The 19,286-nt window shown below is 49.9% G+C and overlaps 2 protein-coding genes across 2 annotated transcripts; one reads left to right on the top strand and one right to left on the bottom strand.

Moving 5' to 3' along the window:
- The first annotated feature begins 4,564 nt into the window (after positions 1 to 4,564).
- On the top strand, positions 4,565 to 6,866 carry XBP1 (X-box binding protein 1). Its single transcript, XM_033174480.1, is given in 6 exon segments — positions 4,565 to 4,887; positions 5,000 to 5,096; positions 5,184 to 5,348; positions 5,435 to 5,596; positions 5,599 to 5,631; positions 5,856 to 6,866. Coding segments are annotated over 6 exon segments (1,323 nt in total). The 5' UTR covers positions 4,565 to 4,579; the 3' UTR covers positions 6,414 to 6,866.
- Positions 6,867 to 10,475: 3,609 nt separating this feature from the next.
- On the bottom strand, positions 10,476 to 12,365 carry CCDC117 (coiled-coil domain containing 117). Its single transcript, XM_033174479.1, has 4 exons — positions 12,326 to 12,365; positions 11,989 to 12,201; positions 11,404 to 11,550; positions 10,476 to 11,077 (listed from the first exon to the last, which is right to left on the bottom strand). The coding sequence occupies exons 2-4, from the start codon at positions 12,054 to 12,056 to the stop codon at positions 10,825 to 10,827; spliced, it is 468 nt and encodes a 155-aa protein (XP_033030370.1). The 5' UTR covers positions 12,057 to 12,201; positions 12,326 to 12,365; the 3' UTR covers positions 10,476 to 10,824.
- Between the last annotated feature and the right edge of the window lie 6,921 nt (positions 12,366 to 19,286).

Genomic DNA, 19,286 nt, shown 5'->3' with positions numbered 1-19,286 from the left:
AAATGAAACTCCCTTTCTTGTTTCCATTTGTGCTGGTGCACATAGAAGGGATTCAGTATTTGAAAGTGTTTTGATACAAGGCCATTGGAGAGGAGGTCGGAGGGGGAAAGGGATCTTGGGCAGAGGTGGATTTCAGTTGCACTGGGTGTAGCGCCTTGTGGGTGCTGTTGTGGGCACCACAACTATTATTTAGAATGGAGTTTTGTTGCCACACAGGCTGCCGCTGAAATTTTAGACCCCAAGGTCTCCCACTATCTTGGGGTTGTGGTAGACAGCTGCATACGACCAGCATGTCTCTGAATACTTGCACTGCAGAATAGCAGCAGCAGAGTACTACTGCAGCCATGGGCTGCTTGTGGGCTTCCCTTAGGGGTGTGGTTGGCTACCACTGTGACAGACAGATGCTGGATTAGAAGCTAGTCCCTTGCTTTAAGCCAGCGGGGCTTCATGTTTTCTCTCATTTAACCAGATGCCTCAGGGAAGCCCATGGACAGGACAGCACTGCCTGCTGTTCTTATGATGCAGGGACTGAGGATTTCCCAACATGCAGACAAGGAAGGATGTTCCCAGCTGGTTCAGGGAAACCACTAAGAAGCATCTCCTCAGATAACTGGCAGTCACTGTTCCCTCCCTGATGTGCACAAGGGCAAACCCTGCCATGTGGGCCAGGACTTCTCAGCAAAGCACAGGCGAGCTGCTCCCAGTGCTGGGAAAAGGGCTGTTGCTGGGAATGCAAGTGGCACAACCACCCACACAGCCTCACTGCTGCTGCCTGCAGCATAAGTGTCCTAAGGGGCACCCTGGGGGTCCATAGGGCCAGGGCTAAGGCAGTGCCAGGCTTCACTCATCCCTGCCTCTCCAGCCCCTTGCTGCTGCTGCTGCTGCTGCTAGCTACCTGGATTCATAGGCTAGGGGCAAAGCCCTCACCCCCACCCCAACTTTTGATTTAGTACTTTCATGTTGCTGTGCTATTGTTGTTCTTATGTTTTCATTTTTACTGCAAGCTGCTCTGCTTCTTATGTTAATGAGATAAGAACAATATAAAGCCAACCTGAACCCCAGGAGGCTGCTGCTGTGCTCCAGGGCATGGACTATCTCATCAGCTGGCTTGGGTTTGTGGCTGCCCACAGCTGATCTTTGAAGGTAAAGGAAGCCAAGGACAAGACTGGCAGTGTTGGGTGCCATGCTACTTGCATCCCAGCACAAGAAAGGCTCAAGGCAGGGCTCACCTTTGCCTTCTGCCTTTACATAATATACGGTAATTCCCCTGGGCATTCGCAAACTGTCTTTCCCTCAGAATCCTCAGTCATACTCCACACATCTGTGGAATTCAGGTGGGTGGCGGAGAAACAGTCTTCTTTGGCTTCAAAGGCTCTAGTTTTGGATGTTATGATGTAGAGTTGAGAACAGCCACATGAATATGCAAATGAAATCTCCCAAAGACCCCCCCCCCCCGTGGAGCTGGACCCTGAAAAGGTGCCTAGGCATGATTGCTTTGTCTACCCTCCAATGAGAGGACCATCAGCCTGCCAGCCTGGCTTTTCCTCTTCTCCCCTGGGCTGGGGAGGTAACTCAGTTGCTTCAAGGCAAGGACAATATGGGCAGCATAAGAAAGGCAGGCAAACTTTGGATCAGCAAGTGGCCTTTTGTTTGTTCTCCACCCCAGCTCCTCCCTCAACAAGAGAGAGGTGAGCACCACCTGGACTTCACAGGTATTTACAGGAAGGAATTCCTGCTCCAAACCAGGATATGCAAATAAGCAGCAGCTTATGGGGAAGGGAGACTGCCAAGATCTGCAAGGCAGTTTCCCCATGATAGCTGGTTCAACCAGCTGCCTTTGGAGCACAGCCAGCCTGAGGCAGCAGAGGAGGAGTGCCTGTCAGCTCAGACCCTCAGCCTTCTTCCCAGAGGCCTGATAGACACCGAATGGCCAAATTGGAATGGCCAGATCTAATGCATCTCTGAGACTAGAAAGAAAGAAGGCAGTTTCCTCGATTATCTGATAGCAGTAGCAACCCTATTTAAGGAGTATAAAGGTAGCAATGTTGGCATGGTGGAGATGCTCCAAGTACAGTACTGGAAGATGAGAAGTGACCCTTAATGGGATAAGCAGCTCATCACTGATTTTTTACATCCTTCACAGAAGTGCCTGATGGTAGGTGCAGTTCAGACATGGCAGTAGCAACGAGGAGTGTTGCTACAGACCTTGAAGATGAGGCTGGGTCCACCACAGAGAGAAGACTTTACTATTGACTGGGGACTCTAGGGCAGCTGTGGGCCAGTCAGGGGCAGGGGTGGATCATCCCTGTCCAAAATGCTCAAGGGCAGACACACACAGCTGACTGCTGTGAGGTCCTTTCTGGGTGTGACCTGCCTGGTGGGTGCTTCCTGTGAAGAGGGAAAGCTGCATTCTGAAAAATAGGCCTTCCTTGGTAATTGCTGCTCCCCCAATGACTACTATTTCCAAGACTTGAGTTTCTGCAGCCCAGGAAGAATCCTGATGCAAGCTGTCTCAGACAAAGTGACACAGGATGCTAATGACTCTGCAATGTACTGTAGGAGGGGGGGCATTCCAGGCAGAACTGAGTCTCTTCTTACTGAAATTGTCACTCAGTTTGTTGTTGTTGTTGTTTTAAATGTGCTCAGTTTCTTTTGGTCAGCAGCTGCTAAAAACCATGGGATTGTGGCTGCTCACTTATTAGGGGCTTCACCTCCAAATGCTCCCAGGAGGGTCCATATTTGCTTTGGTGGGTACTGTCCCATCATCGCCACATCTACCTGTAGACAAGCCAGTTTATTGAGCATTCCATCAGATTTTCTTGCACAAAGTTTCTGGGGAGATTATATCACAACACAGGCTGTTTATTGAGCACGCATCTCAAGTCGTCTGTGAGGAAGTTATATGGTGATGCCACAGCAAGTAGTCGTTATTCCACACTGTCCAGGGATCACTTTATGTATTGCAAAGAAGGCTGATTTTGTTATGCAAGAGTAACCTGAATTTGCCGGCATTCAGTTGAATCCCACCCACAAAATAGAAACCCATTTGAAATGCCACCGTAGGAAGCTCTTGCAGCTAGACATGGAAACACTGGAACTAGTTGGCCCACATATCGAGCATTGCTGGAAGAAAAAAAAATCAATTAAAATACTATGAACAATTGAAAAATAAAGTAAATGATTGGTTTCAATACTATTAGCTCTTCAAGAGATTCAAATCTGATATTAAGATAGGTTTCGAAAAAGAAGCATCAAAATTTGAGTTGGAAGTGATAAACTCAAAAGTTAAAACCCTCTCGAAGGCTTACTGTCTTTTATTAGACTGGAAGGTAATGGAGGAGGAAGTTAAGTCTGCAATGACTCGGGCGCAAGATATAGGGCATAATATATTGATGTTAAGGTGGGAAAATCTGCCTTGCTTTTCTCCTTTGCTGCCTTCCATCTGTTTCTGGCTTAATCCAGCCACCCCACTGAGCTCTGCCTACTGCAATCAGTCTCTGCCACCATCACTGCCCCTGTTAGAGGGGTGCATGTCAGTGTAGCTGTTGTGTGCAAGGCCAGAAAGGCGGCCTAGCATCACACAGACCCCAAGTGCAGCCTCCGGACAAGAAGGGCATAGTGCCCCCTCTGCAGTTTGCAAAACTGTATGCAAGGAGGGCCAGGAAGAGAGGCAAGGATGCTTTTCTCTCCACAAAGCATACGAAGAGTGCCCTTTGCAAAGGTCTGGCCCCACCTGAACTTCGGGAGGGAGGGCAGCGGCAGCAGCAGCAGCAGCAGCGAGGGCCCACATCGTAAGCGCTACCAATTTCCACAAGGCATCTGGGTCCAGGGGGCCCAGGCTCGCCTGCTGCCTCAAGAATGGCTTCTCCCAGGAGAAGGGATGGAACAATCCCTGTGTGAAGATCGGTTGCAGCATCTGGAACTTTTTAGTTTAGAGCAAAGGTGAGTAACAGGCGTCATGATAGACAGTATAAAATGTTCCATAACACTAGAACCTGTGGACACCCAACAAAGATGGAAGATTCGTGACAGATAAAGCGAAGTTCTCCTCCATGAAGCACATTGTCAGACTATGAAACGCCCTCCCCCAGGAGGCACCGCCGGATGCATGGAGGGGACAAGGCTCCTGACGGCTCCGCTTTGCCTCCACGGCCAGACAGAGGCAGCGAAGTCTCTGAAAACCCGTGGCTGGGAATGAGGCTCTTCTGCGGGGCTCCTGCTTCCCATCTTGCAGCCAGGCTCTCTTTACGCTCTTGCACTGCCTTTGCCCTTGTTCAGGCGCCTCGGGGCAGAGACCAACAGAGGCGGCTGCGCAGGAGACGTCTACCCTCCGCGCTGCTTCTGCAGCTGCGCAGTGAGGAGAGGGCGGAGCGCTGTCTCGCCCGTCAGTCCGGAGCGGGAGGGGCAGCCAACGTGGCGCTTGCGGGGGGGGGGAAGGGTGAGAAGAGGGATCATGCGCAGCGCGTGCTGTTACTCCGGCTGACGCAACCGAGACGCCCCGTCCCCGCCCTTAGCTGCCCAATGAGCGCTCTCCCTTCCGGTGGCGTCGCCGCACGATGACCAATGAGCGTGAGCCACGATGTTAGCTATGCGGAAGGGTCTGTTCGCAAGCCAGTCCGCCGGAGCGAGAGGGATCCGGGAGGAGCAGCCTTGCCGAGAGGAGGAACGAGCTGCCGTTGCTGCTGCCATCATGGTCCCCCTGCCGGTCCCCGCAAGCGGGCCTCCGCCTCCCCACCCGCGGCTGCTGCTGTTGCCGGCGGCCTCCGCCTCCTCCTCCGCGGCGGCCTCGGCAGCAACGCTGGCCTCCCCCGGCGCGGCCTTGTCGCCGCCGCCTCGCAAGAGGCAGCGCCTGGCGCACCTCAGCCCTGAGGAGAAGGCCCTGCGCCGGTGAGGGAAGCAGGGAAGGCGGCGGGAAAAGGGGCCTCCCTCCCTCCCTCCCTCCCTCCCTCCCCCGCCTGTCTGGTCCTGCCGCTGACAGTCTCGCTGCCTCTCTTCGCAGGAAGCTGAAGAACCGCGTGGCGGCGCAGAGCGCCCGGGACCGCAAGAAGGCGCGCATGGGCGAGCTGGAGCGGCAGGCCGTCGAACTGGAGGCGGAGGTAGGTGGGCCGCGGAGGGCAGCGCGGGCTGGAGAGGGCTCCCGGGGGCCGCATCCCGCCGCTCACCGCCGCCTGTCCTTCCCGCAGAACCAGAAGCTGCTGGCCGAGAATCAGGCGCTTCGGGAGCGGACGCACAGCCTGGCGCGGGAGAACAGGGAGCTGCGGCTGCGCCTCGGGCTCCCCACTCTGGAAGCGGCGGCAGCGCCAACAGGAGCAGAAGGAGGGGCAGCACCCACAGCAGTAGCGCTCAAGGTAAGCGAGCAGCTGGAAGAGGCCCGACTTGTCTTCCTAAACTCAAGCGCTCACCTGGGTCTCTTTATCTCCTCCCCCCCCAAAAGGTGGAGATGTTGGAAGAAGAAGAAGAGGGGGAGCAGCCCGAGAGGGGCAGCACCATTGGGGCAACGGCCGGGTCCGCTGAGTCTGCAGCACTTAGACTACGTGTTCCTCTGCAGCAGGGACAGGCCCAGCAGCCGCTCGCCTCGGTGGTGATGGCCTCCGCTTGGATCCAGACAACTCTGATTCTTCAGATTCTGAGGTGAGTTCCGCTGCAACCCTTTGGCCTGCTGTGCACAAATGCAGATGGAACATGGAACCCTTTGGCTTCCTAGAGCACAGGTCAGACTGGGCTTCATCCCACAAAGAACTGCCTTGATTTCCTCAGCAACGGGTTGGGCAGGTTGTTAGGAGCTGGGGAGCTGACTGGGACAGCTTGGAATGGGACATTTTTTGTGCTAATGTGAGGACTTGTGCCTTTTGCAGTCTGATCTCCTCTTGGGCATTCTGGACAGCTTGGATCCAGACTTGTTCCTGCACTATGGAGGAAGTGCAGAACCAGCCTGTGTGGAGAAGTTGCACCAAGAAGCGAGTGGAGAAGCAGATTCCTTACCAGCCTCCCCCAGTTCCTCTCTGGGGTCCACAACACCCAAGCTGGAGGCCATTAATGAACTGATACGGTTTGACCATGAGTATACCAAACCCTTCTTCCTGGAGATTGTGGCAGAGGGGGAGGGCCAAGCCAATATGCTAGTGAGAATAGAGGAAGTGGTTCCTCCCTCCTCTGAAAGCGTCCCCCTGGAGTACCCCATCTCTGTCAAGGAGGAGCCTGTCAATGTTCTCTTACCTGAGCTGGGTGTCTCCCACCTGCTCACCTCAGACCAGAAGCCTCAGCTCACCCCGTGTCTGCTAGATGCTTCCAGTGATTCAGGTTACGAGGGCTCCCCTTCCCCTTTCAGTGACCTGTCCTCCCCATTGGACGCAGAGTATGGCTGGGAGGAGGCCTTTGCCAATGAACTTTTTCCGCAGCTGATCAGTGTGTAAATGAGTCTCTTGACTCCCCCAGTGAGCCCCTGCCCACACAGCCAAAAGGAGAGCAGGGCTATTTATAAGGAACATTCCTCTTGAAAGTGTTTCAGCAGAACCTTAAGTATTGTTCTCATTTGTATGTTTTATCTACCCAACATTTGCCTAATTCAAGAGATGAGGCGATCTTCTAAGAAATTGACATTTTACAGGGTTAGAAGTGGGCACCTGTGCTCTTTGAAGTACGTAAATCTTGAGTAAGACATTACCCCTATGAGGGGTGGGTTTTCCCCTTTTCATTTATGTAAATAATGGGGCAATTTGGGATATAAATCTTTTGTAAAACAAAAAAATGTAATAATTATTTTTCCTCTGCTGCATATTTAAACAATTATCTGCAATTAAAAAAATGCAAGTGATTTCTTGCCTGCCTTCCCCACCCTATTAAATGTGTAAAATACTTTTCCTATAGACAGTATTGCACAATTGCTGGCAAAAAGGTGGTTTAGGATTTGAAGAAAGATGATTATTGTTTGGGCAGTCAGGACAGAAAGTATGGCATTACTACATAAAGAACACAGTCACTAGCTTTGCACCATTCCTTTTCATTCACATTAAGATCTTGAAAGGAACAAGGTATCAAAATTGAACCAGTATGTGTTGCGGTTATCAAACTTGTTTGGGGGTGTCCATTTTGAGTGCCACACTTCCATTGCCTGCTCGCTTGCTGCCTGACCTGGGCTTCCCTTACTCCGTGCCAGGGCCAGACACTGGCGACACCTGATGCTGCAGCGGCAAAGGCAGCAGAGGGACCCAGCGCCGGGGGTGGGGGGTGGCAACGGCGGTGCTACAGCATCAGCCGCACATGCTCGTCTCTTCAATGGCAATGGGTAGATCACTGCCAGTTTTTTTATACTGGGTAGTAAATTGCAGCCTGGTCTATTGCTTTCATTTTATGGATCAATGGTCTCGTTAAGATAGTAAAATTTATGTTAAATTGCTGTTTTAGGGGTTGTTTTTAATTGTCTGGAACAGATTAATCCATTTTGCATTACTTTCTATGAGAAAGCGTGCCTTGGTTTCGGAACAGATTCAGTTTGAGAACCAGGGGTACCACTGTACTATCAAATGCTGTGAAGCTGCTTTTGGTCAAGACCTTAGTAAACTGGACAGAAACTTCTGGCTGATAAAAATAGCAGTTGCATGAAAGCAGCAGCTGTGAAAGCCCAAGAATTCCCCATATTGTTCCGAAAGAGCCAAGCAGAAGCTGTGTATGCCTTTTTCTTGAAGCAGTTTCCAGCAACTTCCCTGCTTGGTATTTCTGAGATGTACATCTCATAACAGCAGAACTGAAGCAGAGGTGTTCCTGCTTGGGTTTCAGAGGAACTTGTTTGTAAAGCAGCAAGTGGCAATGCTGCCTGACAAGGGCATGGGCAAAGAGGCCTTGGTTTCTCTGGAAGTACCCTGGAGTAGATTGTATTCTTGCTTCTCCCTATATGCAGAGGGCCTCTGGTAGGGTGTGTAATTTTATTTATATGTCACCCATCTGACTGGGTTGCCCCAGCAATCTTGCTAGACAAGCAGCAGATAGGCACAAAAGAAGTCCATGTTATGTAATGAGGCATAGCACATGGCACCTTTCCATTAGCTCTTGCATTGACCTGCAGCTTCATTTCAGCTGATACAGAAATACAGATTGCTGCAAGTACCAAGTCCCAACACTTTGAGGAAGGGCTTAATTGCAACCAGTGAAACTACTGGCTGAAGAAAGCTGTGCTGCAAGTTGACCATTATGTAGTGTTACCAAAACATTGAAAGTACAATGTGGAAATGTGTCCCTCAAGACAGTTGGGGGGGGGGTCCATTTAGGCTGCTGTTAGTGCTTGAGATGTTTTGGCAACACAATGTCACTTGCTGATTTGCAACACATCTTGTTCAGGGAGATGGTTTGATCACATCAGTAGGTTGCGAGTACTCAGTGGTGTATATTTTTCAGAGCCTTTTGCATGCCTTGAACCAAGGTGGGTGGAGGAGCAAGGCCTGAACTAAAAAGTCCAAAGGAGCTTTTCATGGCAGCTAGCCAATGCAGCATCACCAGGGGCCAGCAGAAACTTGCAACTTCAGTGCTCGACACAGCAAGACCATCCCACAGCATACTACAAACATTAAAAAAGTTTATTGACATACAAATTGTGATTTGGTCCAACCAAAGACAGACCACAATCCAATGTTGCTTATTTCAAACGGACGGACCAGCAAACACACTCGAGAACTTCCCCTCTGAGCTATACTTGTGTGGCACTGTCTTCCTGTGAGCAAGCCGGACAGGTCTCAATGACAAAAATGAATTGGAAAATAAATTAAAGTGATCTGGATATATTTACTTCTGGGATCTGAATTCCCCTTCTCCCACCAGTATTTGTAGGATAAGCAGCCTCATAACCAACATGCTTATATAAGCTGTCCTGCCAGGCTTAGCTCACCTTGAGAGAGACTAGATAATCAAGTCTGTCTGCCCCCGCCCCGAAAAGCTCAGCATGTGTTCCAGCTTAGCCACAAGGCTCTAACAAACCTCCCTTGAGTTCCTATACCAATAATTTAGGAACTTTCACCACTTCGTAACTAAGCCAAGTTTTACAGCCTGTGCAACTTCTGAATGCTGTTGCTGTATAGAAAAGCACATGAATCTGACCTTTGCAGTTTGTAAGTAGGCCATTTTAAACTTAACAAATGTGTTGTCCTTAGAACACACAAGCGCATATTCTAAAGGTCTAACAGTCTGTATTCCCACAATTTGCTTGCCTTCTCACCATAGAGTACTTGCCCCAAACCTGATTCCTGGCATTCAGAAATTCTTCCTTTATATGCCCATTTTATCCTTCGACCAACAAAATTAGTCTTCATTAAACAGTATTTAGCCAGCATGAATGGCAACTGCAACATCTGAAAAAGAACCACCACTCACTCCTGACTCCCAAGTATGTGGGCCAATGGAAGACCCAATGCCAGAGCCAGACATTTTGCCTTCACCGTCTTCTCACATCAGCTGTGGAGGTGCTTCCACATGCTACCAGTGTGGGGACCAGTGGATTCTAACCACTTTGTGTCCTTCTCTTCACCTTCTGCAACTTGGGCAGTTTAAAAGCCACTTCTGCTTGCATGTAGAGGATTACCAGAAAGGAAAATAACCATGGGATATAACGTTTTCTCATACTTCTTTGGCCCACCAGTTGTTGCCAGGCTCTTGACCACTAGCCCTGCTGGCTGCAGGTGACAGTTTAGTCTTAACAAGATTGGGGTGTGGGGGTGGATGCACAGGGCTTCCACTCTGAATTAAGATGTAAATCTTTAGGTACAATTGTTCTAACGTTTTGAAGAGCCAGGGAGGATTAAAACTAAAAAAAAAAAACCAAAACGCCAACAAAAAGGACATATACCAGTACGTAAACTCAAGTGACCAGCCAGGAAATGAAGCAAGAACCGGGGGGGGGGGGGGAGATGAGTGTGGTTTTAAAGTCTCTCCGGTGAGGATGTTTTGCTGATGTTGCCCTTCCAGATAATTCTGGATTTATGAAAGGACCATTTTGTAGCTTCCTGGCAGCCAGGAAATGGCTTTTCTGAGTAAAGACACAAGGTATTGTTCCAGAGGAAAGCAACTTTGTGTTCTATGGCATTCGGACAGTTGACACTGGAGGGCTGGCAACACCAGCCATGGCTCAGATTCAGGCACAAGGTGAAATGAACGTTAAAGCTGCTGTTTTGGGCAGGCTGATTGGTTTTGAGAATGGTTGGCCCACAGCCATCAACTGTGTCCTGACAGCCGAGACTGTCCTCCCTCAACCCAATGAAGCCATCTTTGGGAGGAAGGGGAGAGTAAGCAGGAGTCAGCCAACAGAAATGACATGCAGCCAGCTCTGTGGTTTGGCTTCTCTATCCTGCCCCACCTCTTGACAATTTCTAGGCCACACTTGAACAGGCAAGGATGCCTGCAAGGTGCCCTCTCCTCCCTTTCCTCACAGCAACACTTAAGCCACATGGCTCAAGGGGCAGCAGTAAAAGTGAATGCAGGCAACCAAACACTCAAGATTGAGACTCTCCTTTTAAAGCAGGTGAAAATCCTCCACTGAAGTTCCAAACAGAACAACACTTGTAGCTCGGTGGGCATAGAGGGTGGTCTGAGCCAGAACTACACCATCAGATCCTGACTTTTACTCCATGAAAAGGGAAGAAAAAAGTCACACCCAAAAGGAAAAATACGAACCCTACCCATCACGTTTCTTTACAGGGACTCTGAAAGTGTCTTCTGTTCCATGCTCCAGACATGTTACTACTCCACCCTAGACTCTTTATGGTCCTCACAGTCCCCTCTCCCTGAAAAGTCCAGTCTCAACATGTCTGGAGAACTCTGCCTCAGCCCCTTCTTCTTTGCCTACAACTCCATCTCTTCGTCTGCACCTGCAGGGCGCCCCAGGGGGCCATAGAGGGCTGAAGGCATCTCCTCTTGCTGAGGCTGCTCAGGGAACTCTGCCGTCTGTGGGCAAAAGACAGCTTCCTGGGCTGCTGGTTTCGTGGGGCATCTTCCTGTGATCAGCGGCTTGAAGTTTTTCACAGAAACAGGTGTCCTTTCAGTAAGGAACTCTGGGAGAGGCTTCCAAAGCACCAGCTCCATGGAGGGGCGGCTCCTGCGTGGATGAGAGCACAGGAATCACAACAGGCCACTCCAGATAATCCTGTTGCATCAACCCCTAGCCAAAGCCCTGCAGTGTTATTGCTGCTCTGGAGGAGTTCATCCCCACAGTTGCCTATTTTAGGTCTCCCCAACAACCCCCTCCTCAAGTAAAGTAGGAAGATCCTGTCACAGCCTGCCTTGCTATGGCCCTGGGCAGGGTGTGTGAAACTGGCAAATGCGTTGTTAGTTCAGTGGACTCTGCGGCCCCCTCCCAAGCACCACCATGAGCCAGGCTTCGCCTTGCCCATAGGGCCCGCATCTGCTCTGGCAGTTCCTTACATGGACTCAATCATTTGCCTCGTCAGGTCTCCTTCATAATCCCTCTTCAGTCCTGTTTTCAGGGTGTCGGAAAGAACCAAGGTGGGAAGGGTGCACACACCCCCTGCCGGAAGGGCACTCTCATCTTCTTCATCCTCGTCAATTATTCTAGCAACAGAAAGGGAGGGATATGAATTTTTCCCCATTCAAATGAAGTGAAAAAAATAATAGTAATGTTGCCACAAAAAAGAAAAGAAAAAACAGCTAGACATTTCGTTGCGGCAACTGCAAGTTTAAGGTGCTGCTTGGCAATTAGCTTATACTTCAAAGTTTCCAACACTGGAAGCGTTTGGGCAATTTCTGATGGAATCATTAATGGGGTGGGGGGAGGAGAATATGAGGTCTGTCAATCTCACCTATTAGTTCAACTCTGCACCTACTCACCTTCAGCCAAAGTAGAGAAAATATCAGTGCAAAAACAAAAAACAAGCACCCAGCCAGCAGCAAATCTAGTCCAGGGGGGTGCAAAAGGAGGCCCCTTCAACCCTCCTGAACTCCCCCCCCCACATGCCTCTGACTGAGCCCCCACTGTTGAGCGGAACTTACCTGTCCTCGATCTCCTGAAGCTTCCTGCGGGCCGCCTCACACTGCAGCTCCCCTGCTGACTGCTCCATCTCTTCCCAGGGAACGTCCAGCGGGCCAGGCAGGTGGCTCTGGCCCTGCGGAGAGAGTCCCGGGCCGGACGGCTGGCCCGCGACAAGGAGCCACTCCCCCAAGGCAGGCACCGCTTCCGCCAGCCTCTTCTTGGCTTCCGGGCAGCTGGCGAAGGAATGGCGCAGCTTATACGGGGGCTCCGCAGCGGCCAAGCCAGCGGGGGGCCGCCCCCCGCTGCGGCCCGCCGCTCCCCCTGCGGCCCCTTCCCCACTTCCCCGCCGGCGCTTACCCGTCGGGCTCTCCGTCCACGCGGCGCTTCTTGCTGCTGCGGCCCATAGCGGGCAGCCTGCGGGAGGGAGAGAAGGCTGCGCTCAGGGGGGAGCCACGAGGGCGCCGGGGATCCCGGCCCGGCCCACCCCGCACCCCGAGTACCGTGTGCGGATCCTGGGCGGCGGCGCCCCGCTCCCGTCCCGGGGCCCCGCAAGCGAGGCGGGCGGCGCGCAGAGGCCGGGCCGGCGGGGAACCCCCTCCGCCCCGCCGCGAGCCCCCAGCCCGTCCATGGCGCTTCCCCCCGGAAAGGCCCCCTGCAGGGCCGCCATCGCCCGCCGCCGCCGCCTCGGGCACGCAGGGAAGCGCAGGGGCGGATTCACGCGGGGGCTCCGCGTCTACGGCGCCCGCTCGTCCTCTCGAGGGGGCCGGCCCGCGCTGCTGCTTCCGCTTCCTCTCCCGGAGGACGCCGGGAATTGCGGTCCGCACGCGCGGCGCCGCCCTGGGCATGACGGGAGCTGTAGTTCCGTCCGGGGCGGCGCGGTTGCCGCCATTCCGGTGAAGGCCCTTCTGCCCTGTATGTCCCCACGGGGCCTTCCAGGGTCAGAAGTAGCCCTGGCCTGGAGTGGAGTTGGGAGGCTGCCCCGCCGAGCCTGCGGAGCAATGCCCCGACCGACCCCAGAGCACCTCGCAGCCGCCACTGGAGGAGGGACTGCCGGGAGGGGGGGGGCAACATGCCCGGCAAAGACCTCTGGCGTCCAGCGGGGCCTGGCTGGCCTCTGAGCACGCGGCTCCGTGTCAGGGGAGGGGCGTCCCTCTGGAGAGGTGCTACTCCGGGTGCTACTCTGACCACCGTTGGCCCCCATCCTGCACTCTCTCTGCTCTCATCTGAGGCTCTTAGAAGTGATATAGTCGGAAACATAAATAAGAAATACACAAATAAATGGACCCAACAACGCCTTGATTTTCAAACCTTTTGAATAGCCATCTATGTACACCCAAAATGGGAAACAAAACTAATATTTAAAGATGAGGAGGGAAGATTATTAGGAATCCAAGTAAACCAAGATAAAAAGAATTTAATATTAGTTGGCATCTATACCCCGAATGGAAATCAAGGGCAAAAGAAATTACTAGAATATAACGACGAAGATACAGTGCTGATGGGAGATCTGAATGGGGTGATTTCTACACATTGGGATAGATCACAGGGGACTATTAAAACAAAATCTGGGAGACTTTTCTACAGCTGGTAGAAGATCTAAATTTATTGGATGCCTGGAGGGGAAAACATGAAAGAGAAAAACAATTTACATTTTATTCTGATGCAAACAAATCGGCAAGCAGAATCAATGCAATTTGGGTGACAAATACCCTTATAACAAAGATCGGCAAAATAGAGATCATGCCAAAATCAATTTCTGATCACAATTCAATGATGTTAGAAATAAGAGAAAATAATAAAATAAATAAAACATGGAGGCTGAATGAGAGGCTATTAAATGATGATAAGATAGTAGAGAAGGCACAAAAGTTGATGAAAGAATATTTTGAAATAAATATGACAGATGAGGGATCTAAGGGTGGTATGGGATGCAGGAAAGGCGTATATAAGGGGCTTCTGTATAAAGCAGAATGCAACACAGAGGAAATTAAGAGAAGCTAAATTAAACGAAATTCAACAAGAAATAGCACAAAATGAGAAATGATTGGCAAAATCACCCAAAGATATAAAATTAAACCAAAAAATAAAAGTTTTACCATCTCAACTTTCAACAATATTGAGTAGTGAAATAGAAAATAAAATAAAATGGATGAGACAGAAATCATTTGAATTAGGAAATAGACCTGGGAAACTTTTGGCATGGCAGGTGAAGAAGAGGCAAAAGGAAAGGCAAATTAATAAGGTGATATCACAAGGAGAAACTTTAGAGATGGAGGAAAATATAAAAAGGGGATTTCTAAATTATTTAACCGAGTTATATAGTAAAGGAAAAGAGACAGAACAACAAATCAAGCAATATTTACAAGATAAACAAGTGTTAAAAGTTGAGGAAGAGAGAAAGAAAAAATTGAATGAACCAATAACAATAATGGAATTACATCAAGCAATAGCGGGGCTAAAATTGGGGAAGTCACTGGGGCCAGATGGGCTTTCTGCAATGCATTATAAAAAATTAGAAGATGCAATAATGATACCATTAAAGAATTTAATGAATAAAATAAGGAAAGTAGGAAAGATTCCAAATTCTTGGCAAGAAGCTAATATCACACTAATCCATAAACAAGGAACAGAAAGACAGGAAATGGGCAATTACAGGCCAATCTCATTGTTAAATAATGATTATAAATTATTCACGGGAATCCTTGCAAATAGATTAAAATTAATATTAAAAGACATTATTCATGAGGATCAGGCCGGATTTCTCCCAAATAGATATATAAAATCAAATATGAGAACGGTGATTAATTTGCTAGAATATTTAGATCCAAAACCTGGTAAAAGGGCGGCATTCATGCTAATTGATGCAGCCACAGCAGGCACTGTGATTCTGCTGCGATTTGACTTCACCCTTGGAGGCACACTCCATTGTCTTTCAAGACAGATTGATTGCAACCAGTCCTGCTGTCCACCTGACTTCCATATATCTTTTCACTCTGCTGCTGCAATCAACTTCACAGCCCCCTCGCCCCTCTTTTTCCCAAAAAAAGAAAGAAAGAAAAGAAATACTAGGCTAACAACATCCAGCTATTCTTCAGGGTTGTCTTCACTTCTTCCTGCCTCCCTTCAGCAAAACAGAGCTAACAACAGGTGGCCGTTTTGCAAGGCTGGCATAGCTCACATTCTCTCAGCTCTTAAACCACATTATTGCAAACCTGCTCCATGCAATAGGGGTATAATCACAGACTTCTTCTACATTGGTACTAACAGAGTAATTTTAAAAATGCTTACAAACTCAGGAGAAAATCATCTCCCTTTTTGGCATGAAAGCCTAAATTAGAAGGATCATGACACACCACTCCTCAGTTGCAGCTGCATTTAAATCCTAGGTACCAGCATTGTCATGCATGAAGTGGCGGCGGCAGCAGCAGCAGCCCTTCACCAGGGGAAGCCAGTGGGAAAGGCTTAAAGTCAAGCCAAAAATCTCTGGTCACCTCCAGAGTTGTATTTTATGGGAGAGGTTTGAGGGCACACTGGAAATTTAGGTTTGTGCAATTAAAGTGGATTAAAGTGTCCCATTGACCTGGTGCAACAAATCCACTTCAATCAATCAGTCTCCTATATTGGCATAGAATACGTGCTTTGTATACATGGATCAGAACACAACACTGTTAACAGAACATAGTAGGAGATACTTTAGGATAAAACGTGAGGTATGAAAATGGCTCTTAGGACCTATGGTGACGTAATTTCATGGCGTCACTCAAAAATCTTGCCACTTGCTCCACAACGTCATTGCTACAATTTGCATTTCTTAGTAAAGAAAGTGTTGATCTGATGTGTAGAGATTAGAAACATGCAGAAGGTTCTTGTTTGGGTTATTTCTTCTGGGAAGCTGAATACAGCTGGTTTAAACTAGTTCTGTTATCTTTCTGTCAAGGTATTGCTTACTATTCAAGTCAGACCAGGAGGAGCCTGGGTCTCACTTTCTATCTCATTGTTCTGGTGTGGTATTCTGTAAGCTGTGGTGTTAAGGTTTAGTCTTATTACCTCTAGTTATGAACTTAATTCGTTCTGGAGGTCCGTTCTTATCCTGAAACTGTTCTTAACTAGAGGCGTGCTTTCGCTAATGGGGCCTTTTGCTGCTGCTGTGCCACTGGCACATGATTTCTGTTCTCATCCTGGGGCAAAGTTCTCAACTCGAGGTAACTCTTCCAGGTTAGTAGAGTTTGTTACCTGAACGTTTGTAACCTGAGGCATTTGTAACTCGAGGTACCACTGTATAAGTATTGTAAGTTTTATTGTAAGTGCTGCAACTGGATTTTTATGGACTGTGCCAATCCTGAATGTACTGGATTTGTGACCATTGTGATCATTGCTTTCAGTAGCAGTAAAGCTCTGCTGGATGAAGTACAGTACAATCGCCTCTGGTCTATTTTTGGGAGCTCTGCAATGTGTTTAAAAAAAAATTCTCCTCTGGGGCGACACAATTGTTCAGCAGATAAGACACCTTGGAAGAGTCAGAGCGATAAATCCCCTTCTTCTACTTATCATATATTTTTGCATAAAATGGGCAATAAAAGAAAATGTGTGTGATGGATCCGACCTGTTTTGTGCCACAAGGGCACAAAATCTTTCATAGAATGGGGTTTTTGAAAATCTACCTTGCAAAACTAAAAGTAAGATATTAAATATTGTGAGGGAAAGAGCCTAGGTGGGGATCATAAAGCTGATGTAAATATGGAGTGTCCTGGCCAAATGAGGGTGGAATTCCCAACCCCAATGGGAAACAGATTTTATTGGCTATGCTGCTAAGGGTTTGGAATTAAAATCTAGAACAGGGGTGTCAAACTCAAATTCATCGGGCGGCCGCATCAGCAGTTTGGTCACCCTCAAAGGGCCGGTTTTATCTGTAGGACTATGTGTCCACTCCGTGCACTACTTCAATCATTTTAACTCGGGGTGAAAGGAGAGCACGGTGGCACTGGTGTAAATCATGGCCCTTCTGATAGGACTAGCATACACAAACCCATTAATTAGTAAACAAGCACCATGCCTACTGAATAGTCACCATGTGAGAAGACCCAGGCACAAAGCAATCTGTTACATGCAGGAGGGAAGCTGAAGGGCATTTTCATAAGTGATGCTATACAAGCCTTTTAAACCACTTCTGAAACCGAATGTGAGACACAAGCTTTAAATCGGATGTGCTTGTGGCTTTCCAAGGTGACACAGGTTTCACACTGCAAAAAATGGTCTCGGTTGAGTGTGAACCAGCAGAATTGGGGGTGCAAGGGAACCCACGTGTGTGTGTGTGTGTCTTATTGGTTTTCTTTATTATGTATGTTGTGCTTTTTCATATCGTGAACTATCCTGAGATCCAAGGGCAGCAAACAAATTTAACAAATAACAATAACAACCATAACAACCCCAAACTTTTTCCTCAGGGCAAACCCCGTCGACGCCCAGTAAACTCGCTCCCCATGCAACATGCATAGCTGTCAACTTTTCCCTTTTTTAAAGGGAAATTCCCTTATTCCGAATAGGATTCCTCACAAGAAAAGGGAAAAGTTGACAGCTATGAACATGTGCACCGTGCAGTGGTGTTGGGCGAGGGCAGGGCCGCCAGCGGTCTACCTCCCAAGGTTGTTGTGTTGAAGTTGAAGCAGCAGCAGCAAAAGTGCGCCATGGTGGGTGGACGAAAGAAAGAAGAGAGAGAAAAAAAGAAAGAAGGAAGGAGAGGAGAGGAGAGGAAAGGAAGGAAGGCAGCTTCTTGGATCCATCCGGTCTTCAGCTCCATCTCCCCGGCCCTCACTCACCTCGTCGCCCCACTTGAGCACGTCCTTGTGCCTCTCGCCCACCGCCCGGTAGATGTGCATGAACTGGAGGATGCCGTGTTTGCGCACGTGCTCCGCGTGGCGCTGTGTCTTCTCCCAGCTCAGCGGGGAGCCCTGCGACAGGAGCCCCATGCCCCCCCCCGAGGGAGCGGCGCAAGGGCGCGCGGGGAAAGGGAGGAGAGCCGGCCGGCAACGCTAAGGAGAAAAGCTACCTCCAGGCGGTGGCGGTGGCGGCAGGAAAGAGGAGCAGGAAGGAGAAGGATCCTCCGCCGGTGGCGAAACAGGAGGAGGAGATCGGCGCCGGCTGCTACTTCTCTCTTCCTCCCCGCCGCGGCGCCTCTTTCTCCGCGAGGCTCCCGGAGGGGAAGCGCCTGTGCCAACTGCGGACGGAACAAGAGAGGCCAGCTGTGTGTGTGTGTAGATGCAGGGAGGGGGTGGTGCTGGTGACCGTCCCGGCAGCAGTGGGGCACGTGATCAGGGGGAAGGGGAAGGAGGTTGCTCTGTGTGCGCGCGCCTGTGCGTGTGTGTTTGCGTGCGTGCAGTGAGCGTGTGCACCCTCCCTCCCCGGTGCGGGCGGGCGGGCGCTGGGAGGGAGGGAGGCGTGTGCGGGCCACATGACGAGGTCTGGCGGGCCGGTTTAGGCCCCCGGGCCTTGTGTTTGACACCCGTGATCTAGGATTCTGCGCTTGATTGTCTGGAATGCTTCCAATCGTGGGAACATAAGCAGTGACTCAAGTGATAGGCCACAGGTTCTGATTTTGCTCTCAATGCAAGCTAGCCATTTGGAGTGGTGGGATCCTGCCAGTATGTGGAAAGTTAAAGAAGAGGAATCGGACATGAAATGTAGGCGGAGTCAGAACTTTATAGTGGTGAGTCACGCCTTGGTTTCCAGCAGGTCTTGTCCAGTTTCCAGACACATGGCTGCATGTGGCACACAATTTGGCAGGATTTAGTGCAATAATTTGGATTGGATGTGTCCCAACAACTGGTTAACTGCACCAATCCAGAATGGGATGCCATAGAGTTGTTTTGGGGCTACTTTGACCTTAAATACCTTTATACTCCAATAGTTGGGGTGCTTTTTTGCACACAACATCCTACCCTGAGTGCCTAAAGCAGGCATAGCCAAACTCAGCCCTCCAGATGTTTTGGGACTACAACTCCCATCATCCCTAGCTAACAGGACCAGTGGTCAGGGATGATGGGAGTTGTAGTCCCAAAACATCTGGCGGGCTGAGATTGCCAATGCCTGGCCTAAAGGGTTGCTAGCTGGTCAGAAAGGAATTACCTTGGCTAGCCCCTGTTCCTTTGGCAGAGGCTCGAGATGCAGGGATCTGCAGGGGAGATTTCCCAGGTGAGGGACCACAGAAACTCCAGGTTTCTCCTCTCACCTCCCTCCCTGGACTATCTCCACTGACATCCTTTTTCTCCTTGCTGGCCTTGGACCCCCTGCACATCCTGGGAAGCAGCTCCTTGGGTCTGTC

The sequence above is a fragment of the Lacerta agilis genome, chromosome 17 (genome assembly GCF_009819535.1).
Source record: "Lacerta agilis isolate rLacAgi1 chromosome 17, rLacAgi1.pri, whole genome shotgun sequence".
Classification (NCBI taxonomy): Eukaryota; Metazoa; Chordata; class Lepidosauria; order Squamata; family Lacertidae; genus Lacerta; species Lacerta agilis.
This window is presented reverse-complemented; position numbering and strand designations above follow the sequence as displayed.

Coding starts and splice junctions, on each gene's coding strand:
- CCDC117 (XM_033174479.1), bottom strand. CDS start 12,056: ATGGAGCAGTCAGCAGGGGAGCTGCAGTGTGAGGCGGCCCGCAGGAAG. Junction 11,551..11,988: donor CTTCAGGAGATCGAGGACAG/GTAAGTTCCGCT, acceptor TTCTGTTGCTAG/AATAATTGACGAGGATGAAG. Junction 11,078..11,403: donor AGGCAAATGATTGAGTCCAT/GTAAGGAACTGC, acceptor TCATCCACGCAG/GAGCCGCCCCTCCATGGAGC.